The sequence below is a fragment of the Balearica regulorum genome, chromosome 3 (assembly GCF_011004875.1).
Source record: "Balearica regulorum gibbericeps isolate bBalReg1 chromosome 3, bBalReg1.pri, whole genome shotgun sequence".
Classification (NCBI taxonomy): Eukaryota; Metazoa; Chordata; class Aves; order Gruiformes; family Gruidae; genus Balearica; species Balearica regulorum.
In genome coordinates this window covers 115,416,381-115,439,375 of record NC_046186.1, presented here as the reverse complement: position 1 = coordinate 115,439,375, position 22,995 = coordinate 115,416,381, and the positions used below count along the sequence as shown (strand labels likewise).

Genomic DNA, 22,995 nt, shown 5'->3' with positions numbered 1-22,995 from the left:
GAGTAATGACCGATGTTTTATGCAGCCTGTTTAAAATGGGTACAGTCATAAGTGGGACAGCTTTGGTATAAACAGAGGCTGGAATCTGCCTCATTCAGTGTGGATGTCACCTCTGTAATTAGCTATACTAACTTCATGTATGAACCACAAACACATCAGAAGGTGTGTCTTGCTCAACTTGAATTACTGATAAAGAGTTTATCTGCAAACTAGTACTTCATTGCAGATCTAGACTGCTCTCCTAAATTGAGTTGCCAGTCTACTGTGCTCTTCTGCAACCTGTCATAGTCACACGCACATCTTAAGGATTATTTTCCTGATTCTCCCTCTTGAGTTTATGCTTTTAAGGTTTTCCCATTTTTTGTTTTTTATAGAATAATAAAGAATAATTATAGTTTTATTGACACATGCCTGTATACTTAGATATCTATTTGTACCTTGGCGTTCTGAGTTTTCCTCTTGTTTCCAAACCATTTGGGGGTTGGACTAGATGATCTCCAGAGGTCCCTTCCAACCCCTGCCATTCCATGGTTCTGTTACATTTCCAGGACATGATTGGTTTTGGTATGACTTGGGATTGCTTAGTAAAAAGAAATGCTACATGAACACTTATTTGAGTGATGCATTTAGCTAGGAATGCTGATTTTTTTTTTTTTCTGGAGGAGAGGAAGGCCATGTGTAAAGGTGTGTTTGAAGAAAAGAGTCTAAAATGCCATGAAGGACTAAACAAGACTTGTCATGTGCCATCCCCCTTGATGCATTTCAAGTAACTTAGTTGGGAGTGCTATAGGGATGGAGTTGAGGGAAGTTGTTAAGGTTGGAGAGGAGGTATTCAGCCTTAATTTTCTTTTATGTACATGATCTTCTTCTTAAGAAGCTTTTATTAAAAAAAAACAAAAGAGAAGCTGACACAAGGCACTCTGTGGGTATCTTGTATAGGACAGTCAGGAACTGATTGAAACTTTTGTCCAAGTAGATTTGTATTATGACAGTGCCGTACGTTACTCTTCATATATTGTGAGGTGACACCTCTTTTTCTCTTTGTCCATCACAAGGTTGAGAACGAAACGAACCAGCTCCAAGATGGCTCTCTAATTGACCTGTGTGGAGCAACACTGCTGTGGCGCACTGCAGAAGGGCTGTCACGCACTCCTACTGTCAAGCACCTGGAGGCTCTAAGGCAGGAAATAAATGCAGCAAGGCCTCAGTGTCCGGTGGGGTTTAACACCTTAGCATTCCCTAGCATGAAGAGAAAAGATGTTGTAGACGAAAAGCAGCCGTGGGTGTATCTGAACTGTGGCCATGTCCACGGCTATCACAACTGGGGAAACAAAGAGGAGAGAGACGGCAAGGATCGTGAGTGTCCCATGTGCCGCTCTGTCGGCCCCTATGTGCCTCTGTGGCTTGGATGTGAAGCGGGATTTTATGTGGATGCAGGACCTCCAACTCATGCGTTCAGCCCGTGTGGACATGTGTGCTCAGAAAAGACAACTGCATATTGGTCCCAAATTCCTCTTCCTCACGGTACTCATACTTTCCACGCAGCCTGTCCGTTCTGTGCGCATCAGCTGGCTGGTGAGCAAGGTTACATCAGACTCATTTTCCAAGGACCTCTTGACTAACACATGTGTTACCGAGGACAGCAGTAAACTGATAAGCTAAGCAATTCTGATTTTTAAACCAACTGTTTTTCATATTCTCTGGGCTTTGCTGGTTTGCATTAAGATGAAGAATTTTTAGGTATTTGTTACAACAGCTAAATCCCTCTCTATTGTGAAAAGTCTGGAAATGGAAGCAATGGGGGTAGAAGGGGGAGAACTGCTTTTTTTTTTTTTTTTTTAGTTAATAACTACTTCTGAAGAGGTGAAGGAAGTGTTGTAGAGTGAACTTTGATGCCTTCTGTTCAATGGTTTTGAATCACATGCCCACAGTGTTTGAAAGTTGTTTCATTCTTTTTGTATATGGAGGGTAAATAGTTCAAAGAACATTAGTTTACGTTGGATGCAAACGTTGTAAAATATAACATGTATATTAACTCTTTTCTATTTATCTTTATTATTGAAAATACATAGAATGTTTAGAGAGTAGCATGGTCATAGTGTGTTCATCCAGCAGTTGGATGTGTAGAGTAGTTATGGATGGAGAAGAATGTGAGATGGAAATGGTAGAACAATCTTTTTTAATCTAAAATACTGAGTTCTTAGAATAGTTAAAATGCTTTTTAAACAAAGCTAATGCAAATTATGATGGCATAAAGGTGTGCTTTAACCATGTTGAAAGGTAGCTAAGAAGGACTTCTTAAAATGTTTTTTTAGTAGGACTATACTCAAGATCTGGTTATGAGGAGAATATTTACCAGACTCTTTGAATATGCAACTTAGTCTAGATTAAGGATTTTTTTCTCCCTTCATGCTAACACATCTCTTTATTTAGCATTAGTGACATTTGTGAAGGTTTTTCCAATGTTAAAACATTAACAAACTTGAAAGACAAGGCTCATTTTGTTCCTTGCTCTGTGGGGCAGGGGGTGAGGGGAGAGGCAGATGCGCCCATGCACACGTGGGGAGCAATTTGTGAATCGGCCATGGTCCAAACTTGCGACAGGCTTGTCAGTCGGATGTTCTGCCTTGCATCTGGTGCGTGGGAGCCATGGGCTTGCCTTTACCCTGCTGCGAGGTACAAATACTCATCTGGGCTGCAGATGGAACAAAGTTGAAGCCTGGTACCCAAGGGATGCATGCCTGCGTCCTCGCATCCCCGTGCAACTTGACACAATTGGCAATCTGTTAGGGGAGAGCTTGAGCTGGGACTGGATCGGACTTGTAGACCTTGGTGCGGGATGCTTGCGTAAAGTCTGTCCACCCTGCAGTGGGCTCTAGGTGGTAGTCTCTCTCAATGCTCTCCCCTCCCTACCCTTCCTTTCCCTTCTATATCTACCAGAAAAGGCCAGTGCACTACATCCAGCTTTGCTGCTAACCCACCATGCTTCATGGCAAATATACAACCTGACCTTTTTAGGATTGAGTTGGGATTTTTTTGGCCAGCTTCATACTTTTTTTTCTTTCAAAATACGTACTGTATAATTGACAGTAGCAAATTTCTGTACTTTATAGCATACCTTTATTTTTCCTTTCGAAGCTGTTCTGAAATTTTCTTGGTTTAAAGAGAGACCTATGTTGCTTAGATGTCATTAATTATTTACTTTGTCCATTGTTTCTCCATTTTTAAAAAGAAATTATATATATTGTTTGGTTCACTCAGGAAATGCATGTGTCAGGAAACCTGTATTATAAGTTCAGTTAGCTGTCATGTACAAGTAACTGCTGTTACTCCCTTTCCATAGAAATATAACTGATTTTGACATTTTCCAGATTATATGCATTAAGGAAACTTATGCAGCAAAAAACCCCCTGTATTGTAGTTGTTCTGATCATTTTATTCAAACTATATTATACTGTAGTTTAATTTTTATTTGCAAATTAATTTATTCAAACTACGTGAGTAAACACTTTTCAAAAATAGAAATTCTGGGATTGTCTGTTGCTTTGTTTCCAAGGGATGGGGAAGGTGGCTTCTGCTGTCATGTAAGGTGTCTGTTCTGCACGTGTGGATTAACATCACAAAGAAGTAACTGTAAGGAGTTTGCATGTTATCTCAGTCATGGATTTGAATGGCTCCTTTCAGATGGGACCTTTCCATGTGTTTTATATTTAAACCTACATTAACAAAGGCGAGATTGTTGTTCAAAAGATACAGTTAAATAATCTCTTCCCCAAGGAAGTTACAAATAACAAAATCTAAGCAAAAACTTGAACAAAGTGGCTGGGCTTTTGTAAAATGCCAAGAGCTCTTGATTTCGTCTTCCACAAAATTGGATTGACACGACTCTGGTCCTGATCTTGTCGATTACAGGGATGTGAAACATCAGGAAAGGACATGATGAAAGTTACAAAGCAGTATGAGTAATATAAAGACAAATTGTGAAAATGGATTGAGAATTGGATGGTAGCAGACAGATGGAAAGCAGTGTACTTGCCCTGTGTTGCAGGCACAGCTGGATGCCGGTGTGGAGCCAGTAGTGCAGTTGCGTATGTGCGTGTCTGACTGTAGAGGGGAAGGAGAGGTTCATGCCTAACACACAACCATTGTTAAGCCTCTACCCCATTAAGATGATACGTTATGTTTTCATTATACTTCTCTATCCCTGCTCCCACCTCCCAAAAAAACCCCCACCACAGAATAAGGTGTAGTCTTAGCAGAACTGGCTGTTTCTCTGGGTAGCGTTATGCAAAGATAACCCTCTGGAGCTACCCCCGTGTTCTCTGCCTGTTGTGTACTTTTCTTGACCCAAACTGGGCTTGTTAATCCCATTTTAAATGGGCAGAACATGGACATTCAAATGCCTGGGACACAGAAATCCCACTGTCAAAAGCAGGATAGCAGTGGTTGAGTAATTGGAGGAATAATTCCCATACAACATGCAAGCTAACTAAAAGCAGTAGCTTTGTGGTTCCCTATTTGAGTTCCCCCTTGGGCTTCTGTTCTTTAATAAACAATTTAAACAGAAGGTTTTGTGCTCTGTAAACTGTAAAATGTATGTCAGATTAAAAAGTAAAATGATCCCTTTGACTCAACCAGCTGACTGAAGTGCTCTGAACTGCAAGGCCTTTGCTTCTGAACACATTTGGGAGCTGGGAAAAGTGCAAAAGGTTGCGCTGCTGCCTTTGAGATGATTACAGCTCTGCTTGCATGCAGCCTAAATCAGCGCCTTGTACCTGCAGAAACCAGCCCCAAAGGAGATCTGTGCCCTTAACCTGCTTTCAAAGTTTGTTTGAATGGAAAAGAGGCATCAATGATGGGACAGAACTATTCCCTGGCAGATCTCCATAGGTATGTGGGACTGATGAGGGAGTGCATGTGGAAAATGAGGTAAGTGTAGGCCCTTTTCTAGCTGTAAAGTTTTGTGAAGATCTGCAGAAGTGCAACTGGAAATCAGCAGGTAGCTTCTTGCTGTTTCTTTGTGCATTGCTGCTGTGTTCTGTGCAGTTCTGTGTGGTGTGTAATGCAGGTGATTTAATGAGCCAATTTGCTTTTCAGCTGTAGGAAATTGCATGGATTTAGCACTGGTAAAAGGCAGCAGCTTGGCACAGCAGCTGGCTAATGAAGCCCCCTTTTTTAATATTTTTTTTCCCAAAGCAGAAGTGGGGCAACTGTTGGTGTGCTGGCTCACAGCAGGGCAGGAGCATGTTGATGGGGAGGTTGCTGGGGGCTTTTCTGGGGAAGGTGGTGGGTAACCCAGCACCAAAGGAGCGCGCTGTTCCCTTCAGCCATTGGGTTCAGGCAATACCACAAGCGCGTGGTTAGGCTCTGAGATGTGTGGTGCAGGCTGGGGATGAGGTCTAATTCCATCTGAGCTAGGCTTTTTATACCCACAAGAATAAGACTGGTATCCTGAAAGGTTTAAGGATGTGATGAAGTCACCCCAGCAGTCCTGTACTTGAAGGTGCTCTGCAAATCCCATAATGACCCTGCTGTGGCATGCTTGATCTCTTTCTGAAGAGACACTTTCCAGGCCCCATTCTAAAAATACATTTCCAGTTTTGCAATATAAAGCTATTGTGATCACTACAGCTACCTACCTGCATGCTGTCTTTCTGCCTGGATTGGGTCTGGCTGCTGTTGAATTAGAACCAATTTCCTGGTCCTAGTCTTGGCTTGTGCAATCCCTCCTTCCTTTTCTGTAAAAACACTGGCAAAGCTCATGTTAAAAATAGACACCATGCCTGTTTTTAATTCTAGCACTCGGCTTTAACATAACGGCTGTGATCATCCTGGAAATGCAGCTTCTAAGGCTCTTTCATGGCTATGGGAGATCACTTGTACACATGCTGTTGTGCATACTGGGAAAAAGGTCTGGGAAAGCGTCTGTGGGAGCTACGATGGTTCCTGTGACTTGCGTCAGGGGCTCTTTGGCAAGCGTGGTCTCTGCAAGGGCAGCAGGCAACCTGCCCCTTCCCAGGTGCTGCTTCCAGGGCAGCAGCAAGAGCTCAGGATCCTGTTTTGCTTGCAGTGAACAGTGTTGTGTTGAACCAACTTCAGATGCGGTATCCCATGGTAACATGCATGGTGACAAAAGCAGAGCTGGGAAGCACTGGTGTGTGCTATTGCACAAGAAACAGTCGGCTGCTTCAGCTGTGCTGGGTGCTACTGGTTGTTGGTCTGGTCCTGACTCCCTCCTGAAAGCAAAAGTAGCAGATTTGAAGAGCAGAAAAAAAGTGGTTTTATTCCCTCCAAGATAACCTGCCCCTGTGAGAGCAGCCATCCTGAACACAGCCTCGGGGGACTGCAAAATCTGCAGGAGGACTGGTGGCTTCGGACATGCCTGTGCATCAGTGCAGTGGTAGGGAATAGCATTAGCCATAAGCCCCAGTGCCTGAATCTTTACGTTCCTGCCTTGGTCCCCCTGTGAGCTGCTGCTGATCCTCTTCCTCTCTCCAGCCCCGGCAGATTTGGTCATTTCCGCAGCTGCAGTAAGCAGGTGACTCTACAGAAGCAGGCCTGTGTGGTTTGCCTGGCGCTACCTTGTGTGGGATCAGGTTAGGCATCGGCTGGGGCTGCATCCCCTGAGGCTGAGCTCGGGAGGACGAGTAACCAGAGGCAAAGCATCAGCTCTGGCAATCAGGAGCTCCTTGCCTGCTCCCTGCCCCTCTTGATTTTGCTGCTAGCATGCCCAGCTCTGTCGTTGTCCTACTGCCCCTCTTGCTGGGCTGGCAGGAGGAAACAGGAGCTAGCACCAGCGTCGCCCTATTTTCAGGCCTGTGATGTTTGCCTGGCTCTGCGGATGAGGCTATGTTTGTGGCAACACCGAAGGGACCAGCAAATGCTCTGTTCTGCCATCCCTGCCGAGCGCCTAGTGCTACAATGCAGGGAGTTGAGACATCTCTCATCCTCTGCGTGGGCGTGAGTGACCTTACAGATCAACTAGAGAAGCACTTTCCTGCTGGCAGAAGCAACTCCTGTGTAATTTGGCAATGTCTGCAATATCGTGATGTTTTTATTTTGAATGCTTTTGCTGATTTACTGTCCCTAAACAGCTCTGAGGCAGGAGTAAATCATTAATCTGCTCTGACTTCCTTCCTCTACCCTGTCTACGTACGTAATAACAGCTCTGTACTGAGATCGCTACTGGAGATGTGCTCTTTCAAAAACACGATGAGGGTAGACTCCTTTGGAGTTGTAACTCATGCCAGGATTGTCTATTTTTCCTCTTTCTAGTGGAAAGGTCTCATTAAAAGGCTTCCCCTCCATAGCACTTGCACAGCACATGATGGACTCCTGAGGATTCCCTGTGAGCGCATCGCATGAAGTGTGAGCAGCATGGAGAGGGTAGATAGGAAATGATAGTTCACATTTTCAGACAGTAGATGGAAGTGCAGTACACAAATCGCGGGGGGGGGGGGGCGGGAGGGAGCAAAAGCTTCCTTATGTGTATTCTTTATTAACTCCCAAGATCATTCTGTCTGCTTATTTATAGCTCATTGTCTTTGTCCTTGTATTTGTTTCTGCTCCAACCTCCCAAAAAATTAAATCAGATTCACTTTTCTCTGCAGTTTTATCTGGCAGTTTCTCAGTCATGTTCACTGGGGCTATGGTTATTTTTTAAGTGCTTCTATTGAAATATGTGACTTTTAACTCATTGAACTATGTTGGCTGGACTCAGGCCCTGCAAAATGTGTTTTGGAGGGGGTTTTTTTGGTCATCTTCAGCCTAGACAGGCTTTCCCTTCAGTCTCTCCTGAAAAATGCTGGAAATGTGAGCTGGTCAAGGATAAGGGAAGAACAGTGGCTTTCCTGGGAAATCAGCCCAGGATGACTCTTGTGGTAAGCCCAGCCTTTCATCTCTGGGCTGAGAGGATCTGCTTCTTTCCCTGGGTCATGCTGAGATCCCCAGCACCTCCCACACACCAGCGCTCTGACACCTGTCAAATAACTTCTTCATATGACTACATTCCAAATGGGATCTACCTGTGCTATTCCCTTTGGCTGGCTGCAATTCAGGAGCTGAATGAATACAAAGCCTTTAGTGCTTCCATATCCTCTTGTCTCCAAAATAATATTTTTAGCTAATTCCAGAAGATTTGAAACAAATGCATGCAGCGATATTCTAAACTTGCCTGGACGCAGAGCTAAAAACTTCAGTTTGCTGTCATGCGCTGTAGGAAAGGAATTGAGTCGACTCATCCTTTCCAAAAAAAACATGATTTTTTTTTTTCTGTCGTGTGGGAGGAGGAGAGAATTAGTTATTCAGTGGAATGAGGACAATTAAAAGCAAATGCAGCTTCCAGCAATGCCATCATCTGTTCTGTTAGCCCTGAGCAACATGGAGACAACCTGGCTTTTTAACTGGCCTCTTTTTTTCCTGTCTGGCCTGTGCTTCCAGTTGGCACAGTGACTGACATTTTCAAAAGCCTCCGTAGGACTGAGATACAGGTGTGCACCTGCTTTCATTTTGCCTGGACAATCACCTTAAATGTGACTTTAAAGGGGATGAAAGGCTCCAAATTGCAGTGGATTGAGAGGTAATGGTCTCACCTGCCCAGTTTGCCTTTCCGTGGAGTGTTGCCCTGTAGTGGGGACATGTCCATGGGTCCTACCACGGGAAGAACCTGTGGTGCCACCCTCCACTGTTGCTGGAGGATAAACGTTGTCTGAGATGGGTCGCAAGGATGCGATCACCTCTCCCATCTGCTGCCCCTTCCCCACAGCCTGTGGCCGTGGCAGCTGGCTGGGCAAAGCCAGTCCCAGGCTGTGCAGAGCACAGCTGCTGGGGCCTCAGTTCATTTAATTAGCTTGCTTCACTTCTAAAGGGGAGCTAAATCAATCAGAAGATCTTTTAAATGCTGCATAACACCACGGAGCATGGATATTTAACGCTTTTTCACTTATTCGCATTAAAAGTGGATTCAATGCAGCTTTCCTGAGAGGCAAGGTAAGCGATACCAAAGACCTCAGCTCCACCATCGCTCTGGCTTTTTTCAGTGTTACTCAGCGTTTCTGCCAGCGTCACTCTTTATATCATTTGGAAATCTCACTCCTCCTGTTCTCGAGCAGGAGAAGCAGAAGGTGTGTGCAAGCGCCTTTGGGCGTTGATGAATCAGTGCTCACGTCGCACTCCTTGGCAGCTCCTGCCAGCTGCCTGCCAGGGAACGCCATCACCAGAGCTGGGGCAAGTGCCTTTGCAAAAGCGGGGCTAGACTAGAGACTGTGCCAGCCCTAAAGGAAAAAACGCCCCAGCAACCCCATCCTTAAAACAATATTGCCAAATGCACAGTATTTATACAGTAGAGTGTTTTTCATATGGTGGAGGTCTCGAATTAGTGTTCCACACAACAGCATAAATATATTTATAGACCATGTGTGTCTGCATTTTGTTATATTTTTATCTTTATAGCCTAATGTTTAATAAAGTCAGGCTGTATTTATGTTTCTGCAGAAAAAAAAATGTTGAATGGTATCATGCAAGAGGCTGAGGCTCTGCTAGCCCCAAACAATCTTTCAAGATTGTAATTTAGGGGATAATTCTCACTACTGAAGTATAAAGGTGGGATGTCAGAGGTTGGCTTCCCCAGGACACAGCAGAGGAATAGAAGAGCAGCTGTGGGAGTCCCCAGGGTGGAGGTATTTAACCCACCTTTGCTCTTGGAATTCAAAAAAATAGCAATGCATCCAGTGTATTCTGTGTAGCAGCAGTTTCTGAATGACTCTCCTCACCCCAGCCTGCCGCCTGGCTGATCCTTACATCCTGTATGCGCACTGTCAGTGATCACCTTATGTTTGCTCCCAGATCCTGAGCAGCAATGTGAAGCAGCATCAGGTCCGGGTGCCTCCCGGGTGATTCTGTCCTGTTGGTGGCAGAGCCTCCACTGGGGAGCTGTCAGCTAATGCATTTAACGTGGGCTTTTCTGACAGTGGAGAGTGCTGTTAATCATAACATTGCTCCATACTTAGTCAAATGTCTTAGAAAACTCCATTACGACTGCCTTTTATCTGCCAAACTTGTTATCTCAAAGGAGGAGAGCTGGTTTGCCAGATGTGAGTTTTTCTTCCAAAAAACCCCCCATGTTCATTGGCATTATGTTATTGTCCTTTACATGTGAGCTCTGACCAACTTTCTCTTTATTTTGCTTAGTATGGATGTCAGATGAGCTAGTCTAAAATTGTAGTTCTGGCTCTCTTTTGAGTACCACATCTCAGTGTCTCTGGAATTTCCCTACTATTTCAAGGGGGGGGGGAGAAAAGAAACCAATAAGAGTTCCCAGATTGCATCAAGCAATTTTTATATGAGTTTTAGATGCAAGCTTCTTTGCATCAGCTGATTTTAAAATGTATTGTTCATAATGTAACTACAAATCCATGGAAGGTCCTCTCCTGCATTAGTCTGCCCCATGGCAGGGTCAGCTCTACCCAAATCCTGCTGGCGAGCGTTCATCTCCCTTACCTTTTCAAAATCTGCAGAATAATGGAGACGCTGGAGCCTCTCCAGGTAGCCTGTTCCTCGGTTCAACTATTCTCCTAGTGAGAAATTGCTCTTCATGAACTTAAAGCCCTCCAGAAGGAAAGCTTTAGCATGTTACTTGTTATTGCCTCCACAACCCAGAGGATGTGGAGGCAATAGTTTTTTCTCCCTCCTCCTAGCAGCCTTTTACATATGTGAAGGCTGTGAGCATGTCTCTTCTCAGCCTTTTCTTCTCTACGCTGAAGCAGTCCTTTTGATCTTTTTTCATAGGTTGTGCTTGCCAGATTGCCAGGATTCTTGCTTCTGTTTCCTGAGCTCTGTCTTCAACTTTGTCACGTCTTTCCTGATTCCTCCACTCGCTGAGTGAAATGAGAAGGTCCCTGCACGCTGTACGTCCCCTCCAAAGCCTCTTACCCATCTCCTCCAGTGAGGAAAAATATCCTGATGGTTCTTTGTTTCAGCACATTTCTGCATGTCAAGAAGCATTTCAGTTTTGGGTGCCTGAGTCCCGAAGGTTGAGCAATTTGGATCTTCTGCAGAGTCCTTTCAGGTTTTAACTGCAAGGTGAGGGGAGTTATCCACACCAGAACAACCCTCCGCAAACAAATATTAGTGCTGCTGGCAGTGTCACTGCTGCACCTGGGAGAGGGGCTCTGCACCCCTAGGACAGGGGTAAAGCAACTTCCACCCTGAAAAACATGACGGAGAGGCTCCCTCCCTGCCGTGGGCTTCTGCGCTTCTCCTGGAACACCCCCGATTCATCGCTCTTCAGGGGAAAGATCCTGCATTAGGATCGGTCCTATGCAGACCAACAGTCTTACACAGCCAGGCTGCTCACATCTTCCCCATGAAACCAACTCATTAATGAACGAAGCTAGAACTCATCAACTCCCACTGTAATAAGATAAACTGAAAAGCAAGTTGAGACCAAAGATTTACCTACTGTTTGGGTTGTTGGGGTTGTGTTTTGGTTTGGGTTGGGTTTTTTTTCTTAAATTAAAAAGCAACCCAAAGCAAGAGATTTTGTATTCTAAGCACTTGTGCAGAGTTTGGAAATGAAACTGTTACAACTTTCTGCAAAAGGTATGCCTGTTATTGATTGACAGCTTCCCCTGCATGACACTGAATGAACTCGTCCAACAAATGGACCTAGCAAAAAAAAAAAAAAAAAAAAGGAGGAAAGGTGCCTAACAAGCCTTAAACCTCTGATATTCAATTTATTAAAATTTAATGATGAGTTATTAATAATGAATGCAGCCAGGAAGATGGGAGAACTGCAGTATAATGGCCTTGAGATTTCTAGTTAACCAGATTTCTCTACAGAGCTGCGAAAGAAGAGGGCAGCTTTCAAAAGGATGAAAAGACTCCTCTGAGGGACAGATCTAAAGCAGCAGTCTGCAACAGTCTCTGCGGGCTGGGTAGAGTGGTTGGTGGAAGAGTATTTTAAGTGTTTCTTTCATTAAAAGCTGAACTGGGGGTGGGTGGAGGCCATGTCTTGTAAGGAAAAGATGATTTCGAATGCCAAGACCTTGAGTATAACCTAGGGAATTGGGGTCGTTTCCTCACTGATGTTGATTTCCTGTGTGAAATTAACTCTTTCTCCCCTCGGGGTACACACACAGCAACACAGCCTCCTGCCTCTTCAGCCAGATTTCGGGAGCCAGTGTTCCCATGGTGGTGGCTGTCAGGGACACACCAAGGGACGTGATGAATGTCATACCCTGACTAAAGCAACTCGCCTGTCCACCTCACAGTAACGTTGTCTAGACTGTTTCCTTTGGTGGCTGTGTGAGCCAGTGTTATTCAAGTGAAGATACAGCACATCTGTGACTTCCCTTTCCTAGCTGCCAGGCCAGCTGCCTTATCAAAGAGAGAAATGGAGTTGGTTAGACACAACTTGTTTTTGTAAGCCCATAGTGCTTGCTTTAGGATCATGTGGGTTTTTAAGCTTGATTAATGCTGTATTTGGATGTCCCCCTAGATATCAATAATAGGTTCTCTGGTCCTGTGGGAACTCTCCTGTCCCCAGAGTTTATAAAGTCTTTCACTGACAACCATTTGATTAGTTTCTTGAAGGCTCCAGAGTAAATTTTACTCCGCCCTGCTGACTCTGAACTCCTCTCATCTCTCTTAACTATTGTTTAAGCTATTCTTTCCCTCATCTGGCCTGTATTTCCTGTCTCTGGTTGTTAGTATGAAACGTGTTAATAAGCATCTGGATGCTATTAACATATTTTGTGAGAACAGAAGCAGGATAAAAAGTAGCAATCGAAGGCAGAGTCTAACGTAGAAGTAAATTTGTGTTCTTTTGTGTTTGCATCAGGAGCAACCTCCCAGAAGAAGGCATCTTTGCACCTCTCTTGTGCTTTTGAAACAGACCACTAGGACTGATTAATGCCAATCAGGTAGGTATAAAAACATAGTACAGACAAGGGAGTTGCCATGTGGTAATAAGGTGTGCTTCCACAGGATCTAGAGGGTATTAGAAAGAGCTTGGTGTGCCTGTGGTCATCTCAAAAAAAAACCCCTGTCCCAATAAGCATTCCTGTTCTGCCTCTGCAAGCAGAGAATAAAAAGGGGCAGGACTGAAGTGTGCTGATCAATTTTCTCCTTGAAATCTCAAATACCAAGTGTATCTGAGGCTCTTTTGAATAGTCACCAGCAGACCAAGTAATTCGAGGCCTCACCCACACCACAGTTTATTCAGCCAGCTACTGTAGGTCTTTTAACAGAGGTACTTTTTACTATGGCACAGGCAGCTTATTAAATCAAGCACTGAAAAATGTCGCTTTGATTTTGACACACTACCCACAAACTCTGATGTATTTTCTGTTATGTGTTGTTGTCAAGGTGAAGAAATTATTTAGTGTGGATTTTTAATTACTTTGATCTTGAACGCTGATATAATTTGGAACGGAAACCATCCTAGACAAATAAAGAGGTGGTGCAACAGCTGACCAGACCTCTGCTGAAGAGCCAAGCTCTGCAAATCCAAGGAGGTGATTTTGGTCTCGTTTCTATCTCTAGCTTCTTCAATGTAGTTGCTCGGGTCCTACGGAGGTTTCTGTCAAGTAGACACCAGGAGACAAGACAAGACATGTATTGTCTGAAATCCAGGTAGGCTTCATTTCGGGCAATTTGGGGAAAGGCTGCCATCTGCTGTAAGACAGAGCAGTTGCTGGAAATAAATCTGACCTAAATCAAATAGTCACGTTGAAGCTATGATTATCTTAGGATACAAGCAAGGTAAGACAAGCGAAGACAAACTTTGCGCTCTACAGGCACGTTGATGTTTTCCACAGGGATCACTCTCCTAATAACAGCTATTATCTATCGCTATAAAATCATGCCCTTAAGGGAAAAGAACCGTCCTCTTGGTCCCCGTCTGCTTTAATCCCTTTCCAGTTGAGGTCAGAGATGGGCAGAGGGGGATTGAGGCAGCGACACATGTAGCACTGTTCAGGCTGGGGGAGCCTGCTGCGAGGGGACAGTGTGCTGCTTCCTCAATTTAATCTAGGTGCCCATGGTACTTCCACTCTCAGCTGTAGAATTTTAAAATGCACAAAGGTGTGTGTTTTTTCCTCTCAGTGGTATGTGTGTGATACCTAAGACAGCAACAAGTTAGCTTGGCCACTTCTGCATTACTTGGTTGAGATTCCTGTGGCGGTACTCTCTACCAGTGGACCTTGCAACCTACAGCACAGCAAAGTCTAAAAACCTCTATAATTCAGGGCCTTTATCTCTGATCTTTAGAATAAAATCTGTACTGAACCCTGTGGTAAAACTAGAATCGAATTCATATCTCTGGAAGTTCCTAAGATCCCAGCCTTGCTTGCTTGATACCTTCTTTAGACATCACCAACTTGGTCTGCTTTTTCTGTACTTTTTTCTCACTCCACATCATCACTTGCTTTGAAATGGCACATTTTTGACTCACAAGTACTCTTAGAAACAAGAGCTTTAGTTTGCCTGAGTAAAGACAGAGTAAGAGGCCAGAAAGAATTGTTCCAAATAAAGGAGGTTGCATGTTTTGCCCGCTACCTCTTCCAATTACTATCCTTACCTCAATTTTCTCGTGCCCCGTGTTGGGCGCCAAAAAAGACTGTGGTGGGTTGACCCTGGCTGGGGGCCAGGTGCCCACCAGAGCCGCTCTATCACTCCCCTCATTCATTAGACAGGGGAGAAAAAGTACAACGAAAAAAAAGCTTATGGGTTGAGATAAGGACAGGGAGAGATCATTCACTAATTATCGTCACGAGCAAAACAGTCTGAATTTAGAGAGGAAATTCATCTAATTTATTACTAAGCAAAACAGAATAGAGGAGTGAAAAATAAAACCAAATCTTAAAACACCTCCCCCCACCCCTCCCATCTTCCCGGGCTCAACTTGACTCCTGGCTTCAACCTCCGCTCCCCCCTCAGCAGCACAGGGGGACGGGGAATGGGGGTTACGATCAGGTCATGACGCGGTGTTTCTGCTGCTTCTTCATCCTCAGGGGGAGGACTCCTCTCATCGCTCCCCTGCTCCAGCATGGAGTCCCTCTCATGGGAAACAGTCTTTCACAAACTGCTCCAGCGTGGGTCCCTCCCACGGGGTGCAGACTTTCCGGAAGAGACTGCTCCAGCGTGGGTCCCACATGGGGTCAGAAGTCCAGCCAGCAAACCTACTGTGGCATGGGCTCCTCTCTCCACGCATCCACAGGTCCTGCCAGGAGCAGGCTCCAGCGCAGGCTTCCCACAGGCCAGAGCCTCCTTCAGGTGCCTCCACCTGCTCCGGCGTGGGGTCCTGCACAGGCTGCAGGTGGAATCTCTACACCCCCTCATCCTTCCTCCATGGGCTGCAGGGGGACAGCCTGCTTCACCATGGTCTTCTCCACGGGCTGCAGGGGGATCTCTGCTCTGGCGCCTGGAGCACCTCCTCCCCCTCCTTCTGCACTGACCTTGGTGTCTGCCGATGTTCTTACATCTTCTCACTCCTCTCTCTGGCTGCAAAAGCGCTAACTGTTTTTTCCCTTCTTAAACATGTTATCACAGAGGCGCTGATTGGCTTGGCCTTGGCCAGCAGCAGGCCCATTTTGGAGCCGGCCGGCATTGGCTCTGTCAGACACAGGGGAAGCTTCTAGCAGCTTCTCACAGAAGCCACCCCTGGAGCCCCCACCCCGCTACCAAAACCTTGCCATGCAAACCCAACACACATGGAAAAAGGTGGGAATAAAGGACAGAAGCTCCTGACACCCTGCTTGTTTTGTAAAAAGAAATTTACTGCATGCCTGTGGGGTGGCAACTCCAGTGGATACATGTTCCTGGAGTCCTTTAAGAGTCAAACACCTCCTCTCGCGCATGCTCAGACAAAAAGGATGGACTTAGGAGATGTAGTTTCTAAAACATTTGGGTTGTGTATTGTCTGCCTGCTTGTAGGCACACATCCATCCCTCTGCCAGACGGTGCCTAACACACTAAAACCCAGTAACATCAAGATGTTTTGCTGGGATACCAGGATGGTTGGAAACAATGAGGTCTGGGAAGGAAAATAATTGATTTTTGGCAGTGTTATGTTACAGTGGTCAGGAGATCTAACATCAAATATTGCTGAAAAGATAGTCAGATCAAGATGATAGGTACTCAAGCCTAAATGGTGGAAGCAGAAAGATGCCAATAAAAGACAGGCAAATATTTGTCAGCAGTACAAAGGTGTTGGTCACACTGGTGAAAACACCCAGGGTGAGATGTAGACAGAAAAAAGAAATGAGAGAGAGAGAGGGGAACTTCAGAAGTATCTCAAAGAGCAGCAGGATTACAGAAAGAGTCTACAGCTGCAAAAGGAGAAGTCTTACTTATACCTTGATAAGGCATCTTAATCCCCACAGATGATGTAAATAAATGCTATAGGTGAATTCCATACGCATCAGGCACTCTTGGTCTTTACACAGCGATTCCTTGTTGCCAAACAGGAGAATCTCCTATATGGTTTTCAATAACTTCCCGTTATTTAAGAGCAAAGCCCTGTGTGAGTCCATGGTTGATGATATTGGAGCTGCAGCTCAGACCAGACTGTTTCCTATGACACTTCCCTGAAAGCATCCCACTGGAATCCCTTCTTTTGTAATGTTGGGGTGGCAGTGGCCGAATTCAAAGGGAGCATTGCACATAACAAAGCTAGCCTGGAAAGCTGACATAAAAAAAGCCAGAGCTCCTGATGACTCAGGTATTAATGTACTCCACTTCATCAGAATAAGCTGCTATCTGATAAAATGTGCTCACTCCAGATACAGAAGCAAGAGCTTTTAATTTTATGCAGCCTCTTTATTGGAGGCTAACAGTACGAAGAAGAAACTGGGTTAAACGTGGATACATCTGCAGCCTGTCTGACATGCTGAGGAATGACTTAGAGCCAGGAGGAGCTCTGTTACCATTGCAGACATGGAGGAATAAAAGTCTTATCATTTAGGAGCAACGAGAGAGATTTGGCATCCCTGTTTTAGGGGCTGTCCTTGTGTTGTGACAGTGTCTTGATGGAGTCTATTAAGAAACCATCCCAGATAGAGCCATTGACCTCCATTACCCTGATCCAGCCACTTTTCGTTCCTGCAGGCCCCTTCTTCTCACACGCTGTGCACTCTGACATGCAGTAGTGGCACTCTCATCCTCATCCACACTCATCATGAGTGGTGGCACACTCTCATCTCTGAATGAAAATGTGGGTATTGTCCTCCAGGGTCAGACCAGGCACCCATCCTTCCCTAAATCTTGCCTCTAGCAAGGATACAGCATGCCAGGTGGTGCCCATGAGCGCAGAGGTGGGCCAGTCATCTCTCTTCTTTACATACACGGGTCTGATCCTGAGGTCTAATAGTTAGCATTTGGTTGACATGATAAAAATAACCTTCAAAATGGTTGTAGGTGTTCATTTTGAAAGCTGCTAATGTTGCCCTATAAAACTGCCATCCCATTTTGCATTTTTCTAAGCTTCTGTCTTGAAAAGTTTCTTGTGGCATTGAGCGCCACGCTCCACTTACACAAGGCATGGAAATGTTTTCCTTGCTATTGGCATGAAAAATTCAGTCTTAATATCCCTTCACATCACTGAAGACAAGGAGAGCAGAAACTCCCCATCTGCTTTCTCTGCAGTGTTCATTACTTTACATATTTCTTTTATAATCCACGCTTCCTTCAAGAGCTTTTCCTTGATGTTTGGTTGTTCCTATCATTGTTTAATGCTGCTTTTTTAGAGACAAGGTTACCCACTACCCTCAGGGTTCCTGGGGGACCTGCCCCTCTAATTACATTTAATCATTATTTTCCCTCCTATTCCTTAAGGATCCCAATACCTTGTTCATGTTTTACTTATAGTATAAACTGAGCAAAGGTTTTCTGTGAAAGTTTCTGCAAGCAGGGACCTTCCAAAACACTATACCATCCCAAGAAAGGAGCCCAGATATTACGAGACAGAACCCAGCTTTCACAATACTTGGCTACTAGTTCTGCCACCGAGCAGTAATACGCATTTCCTTACTTTTTATTGTCTCTTGCATTTTCTCATATCTGGGGAAACATCGAGCTATTTTGTTCTTTTTACTGTTTATTTTCTACATCACAAACCCCACTGTTTCCCTTGTTTCTTTTCCAGGAAGACTCTGCAGAAGACTCCTGAACTAGAATGAGTGTAGGAAAAAACCCCGTCACATTTCTGTTGTTTTTCAAGAATGCTATTTTAACTCACGTATCTGAAAAAGTAGTGGTAGAAACTTTTTCCTGGCTAAAACTACTGGGAACTGGACTTGTTTGCCTAGAAGACTCTTTGTAGGACTATGCCCCACGTGCACAGGAATAAGGATGTTTGTTGTTTTATATCACCAGGGCACTGTAACACACTGGCAGCACTGAGTCACGTTCTCCTGCAAAGCCAACGTGGCCCTTCACAATCAGCAGGAAGCAGAGATAACTGAAATGCTACAGTCACAAGATTTACCGTAAAAGCGTACTTTACAGACATAAGTTGTACTTGAAGAGGTAGATGGACAACACATCAAGTGAACTATGGTTGACTGACTCACAATTTCCTCACTAAACTTTGCTGGTAAAGAAAAGGCCGTTCTTACCTGCACAGAACTGCCAGCACATTCAGGCTACGAATACGAGAGTTTGCAAGACCGGCCATGCTGCATGCCCAGGGTAGTTTGTTATGGTTTAAACCAGCCTTTCTTCTCAAAGTCACTAGAAACCCCCCATGGAGTATCCTACAGTCTGGGGGCAGGAGATATCTTGGGCTGGAGTGGCGGTGTTACTGCCACCATGGTGTTTAGTCAAAAGATGACAGTCAGAAAAGCAAGCAGCAGGAGGTAACTGCACGCCTGTCACCCTTTCCTTCTGGTCCACAAATATTATGCAGCATTAGTTTATTCTTCCCAGGGGGAAGAGAGGGCTTTGCTGTTAGTAGAAAATGCAATAGAACAGTAACAACATTTAATTCAGAGATAACGTCAATGAAGCATAAGGTAGAAAATCAAACAATTAAGGGAGAAAACCAAACTATTTGTTACTTTCGTTGTGTGAGAACAAGACTCCCTTCATGGCAACTGAAAAATATTAAAGGTCATGGGAGGGTGCCTGGCTAAAAGGTCACTTTGAGGGTATGGCTTTCCCCTGTGTCTTTGGCACAATTAATCATTGTGGATTTGAATGTACCTCTCTGGTGAAAGCAAAACACAGACCTGAAGCTTTCAGCAAGATCAGTACTTCCTGGGCAAATGTCAACTGAGGGGTAGGTCCACCTCCACATAAAGATCATTTCATGCTAAAAGTGAGTGATACAAAATTTTTTTTTTTTTTAAGCTGCTCTAAGCAATCAGCTGAGATTAACCTTGCAAGATGTCTCCCTAGTTAGGGTGAAGATGCTTCAATATCAGAGGTCTGAAGCTCACCAGCTCAGCACTGAGGTCAGTCCTGCACAGTAGGAGTTGGCTCCAGCTCAGTTTGCAGACCAGGACTGGACACATTGCAGCAGTAAGCGTCTCAGTCCACAGCACATCCAAAGGAGGCATAGAAAATGGTATCCATGCTGCAGCACTCACTTTCAGCCTCAGACTAACCCATAGGGCTGAAGAGGAGAAACTTGTTTATCACTGAGGCTGTGGGAAGGGCTTTCCCTTCACAAACAGCAGCTCTAGTTAATAACCACCCACAGCCCCTCCTCTGCTAGGGATTCCCTTTCTTTTTGCCTTTCCCCTCCCTTCCCACCTGCCACTTTGCCAGTGGAAGGTGGTCATGTAGATACTCCCAGGCCCCTTTCCAGAAAGCCAGACTACTGAAAGCAATCAATGAATATGCTTTGGGCAAATGCAAACTTTCTGTCTCACTTGTACTTGCAGGAACCATGGGAACACCCCCAGCGAGCTGTGAGCAACGAGCAAGGCAGAAACACCATCCTCAACCCGCATGGCTGAGGATATTTCATCTGAGACAACAGTAAGTAACACAAAGTAGAACTGCAATGGAGGACAGGGCTAACGCCACCTCCATCCCTCCCACAGCCTCTCTGATTTCATTGACTTTTTCCACGTGAGTAAATTCTGCAAACTCAGTCTTTCTGCAGTTTGCATCTATATACAGTGATCAGTTTTACGTTATGCTCGTGATCTCTTACTTTATTGCAACTGTGTTGTGTTTTGGGGATTAGAAGACAGATAGGCTCCAACTAATGTGATCCCCAAACAAAAAACAAAACAAAAAACTCCACAAAAAAACCCACCATGTTTTCCCCATGGGGAGTGTGTTGAATGTGTGTGTCTGCAGTCTGAATATGGCTGACTAAGAGACAGAGACAAAGAGATTTCTGCCAGGTAGGGGAAAAGATGCTATGAAAATATTGTGAGTGACGTTTGCAGGTTGCTGGAGGGAAATTCCCATTGGCTTCCTATCAAGCATTTAATATTTAACATGGTTTTTTTAACTGCTTTTGCTGTTCCAGCTTCGAATAAAGCCTGTTTGAGCTGTGCTGAGCTGATATTAATTCCAGCACCTCAGAAAGCCAAAGATGGTATTTTGAAGCATGAGAAGGTATATCTTTATTTTCTAAAGCACATCTAGGAAAGGTATAATGGATGTAAAGAGAGCGCAGCAGTGGTGGTAACGACCACTGACACTGAAGCCAACAATTATGAAGTCATAATACTAAACTAGTATTTCTTTCTGGTATGCTACATTTTCTGCTCTTCAAAGTCATCGTATAAACCAGTTACCTCTTGCAGGGTAAGATAGGAGATCAGATTTCATTGCACCTTTGCATGCAAAGCAGCAAATGGTGCTATTTCAACCTACAGCAGCATCTCCTGGACTGTCACATGTGTGTAAGTGGCAATCAGCGGACCAGGCTGAGTAGCCAGCACTTCAGTCCACATAGGAGCATGTTAAGCTGTCCTTTCAATAAGCTTTGTAATGAAAACTTTGGTGCTGTGTGAGCTGTGAGCTGCAAAGACATTGTAAAAACTGCTAGGCATATTCTATTGCAAAAAAACATTGGGATCCACAGCAGCAGTTTTCACTCACCAGTTGTTGCAGTTTTAGGACATTAACCTGCATCAACAATAGCACCACCACCACCAGCAAAAACACCCAAACATCTATCTTCAGTGCTAGGCGTGAAATGATCACTTCCAAACAGGGCTGGAATATTTTGCTGATACTGTAAATAAAAGGTAGTCAAAGGTGCTCCCCATGCCTTCGATAAATTGTGATGTTGCACGACTAGGGCTGCCAGATGTGCAGGCCGGGGCTGTGATTATCTCAGAGAAGGGTCCTGGACTGGTCTCCACCATGTTCATGGGCTTCCATGTGGAGTGTGGATGAGGAATTTTCTTGGCTTTGTAACATGAGGCCAGGTGGGGCCTTGCAGATTGGAAAGTGAGTGGGGAGTAATTGTAAGCTAGGCATCTTAAGATCCTTATTTGTGCTCCATGGCATTACTCGGTATTTTACAATCAGAAGTCTGGGGAGCCATGGGTGCATCCAGATGTGCAGTGGCCTGACAAAGTGAAATTAAGCAGGGAAAGCAGGAAAACTGCAGCCACAAATTTCCACTGGCCTCTGAGGGGAAAAGCTAACAAAATCCTCCCACCTGCTTCTCTCAAGTGTTCCTTTCTGCAGAGCTGATGGCAGGAATGAAATGGGATACTGCAACCACAATATGCAGCCTCTCCAAAATTGTGTCTGGAACAAAGCAAATAACATCCTTAATGCAGGGTTGTGTGGGGAACAAAGTGTCTCCACAGTTCCCTTGTATTTTCTTCCTGCTATTTATCGTACGTGTGTATGTATGTCTTTCTCTCTTCTGCATCTACAACTCATTCCTTCTCTTGCAAAAAGCCCAGCCTGCCACACCAGTGATTGGTGCGGGGTCGTAATGGGTGTCAGCAGCTTTCTGTTGCCTTTAGTACATGCGACAAGAAAAGCTGAAGGCAGGAGCCTGCTACCTGGCAGAGGAGCATCCCCAGCCAAAGGATGAACACAGGCCAGGTCAGACACATCTCTCGAGGAAGCCATCGAAGAGTCCCTGTGACTCCCGGGCACCTGATCCTGGCAACAGCCATTTGGGATTTACTGGTCCAGAGTGCGCAAAACAAATTGTACCGAACAAAGGTCTGTCAACATTGCCGAATGAGGAGCAAAGAAACATCTTCAGCCCGGCTGGGGTGACACTGGTCTGTCTGGCGTCAGCCCAGCTGGGCAGACACAGAAAAGAGTTAGCCAGGGTGTGAACCTGTGGATTTCTACATATGTGCATTTATGCATCCCGTAGCCACGTGCCTCTGCTTGCTAACACAAATGGAATCACTGCTATTAATTAATCAGAGCCTCCCTGTGTTTTGATACCTGTTGTTGACTGCTGCAGGACTATGGCTGAGAATTTACCTTTGGGCATCAGGCTGTTATTGCTTTATTGGCACCTAACGTATCCCTGTGTTTCAACATCTTTTGTGGCCTGAGGAAGAGTTACAGCCTACAATATGTCTGAATAAGAAGTTACCAGCCAGGGGGTTGCTGGGTACGATGCCCGATTAAAGTCTCTGAGTGTGACTGAGGCCACCTGGTATGATTTCCCCCACAGCTGTGCAGCAGCCGTGGCCAAAACCCATGCAGAAGCAACCATGGTCACAGAGCCCATCTGCTGTGGCTCCCCTCCCCTGCTCACTGCTGGCTTGGGGGGAAGCTGTGAGGCCTCCGTGGCACTGAGGAGACCCTGCTGTCCCCAGCCGGGGGCTCTGCTGTGGTGCATTTGTGGGACACCATGCACTCCGGGATGCCAGTGCTGTAGCTGTGGGGCACTTGTGATTCTCAAATGGCAACATCTTGGCTGTGAAGCCTTTCAAATAGTGTGTGCTTTGTGGGGCACTTGACCCTCAAACCACAGCACCTTGACTGTGGGGCCTGTCAAATGCCGGTGCCTTGGCCATGGGGCACTCATGGGGCCTCCTGCACTCCGGG

The 22,995-nt window shown here is 45.1% G+C and overlaps 1 protein-coding gene across 4 annotated transcripts in view; it reads left to right on the top strand.

Annotated features, from left to right (window-relative positions):
- The window catches only part of PELI1 (pellino E3 ubiquitin protein ligase 1), a 47,105-nt gene extending 43,580 nt beyond the window's left edge, over positions 1–3,525 (top strand). For all 4 annotated transcript variants that reach the window (XM_075749676.1, XM_075749675.1, XM_075749677.1 and 1 more), the window contains one exon: positions 1,056–3,525. In XM_075749676.1, the coding sequence (XP_075605791.1) occupies positions 1,056–1,622 (567 nt within the window). In that variant the 3' untranslated portion in view covers positions 1,623–3,525. The remainder of the gene's footprint in view (positions 1–1,055) is intronic.
- The last annotated feature ends 19,470 nt before the right edge of the window (positions 3,526–22,995 follow it).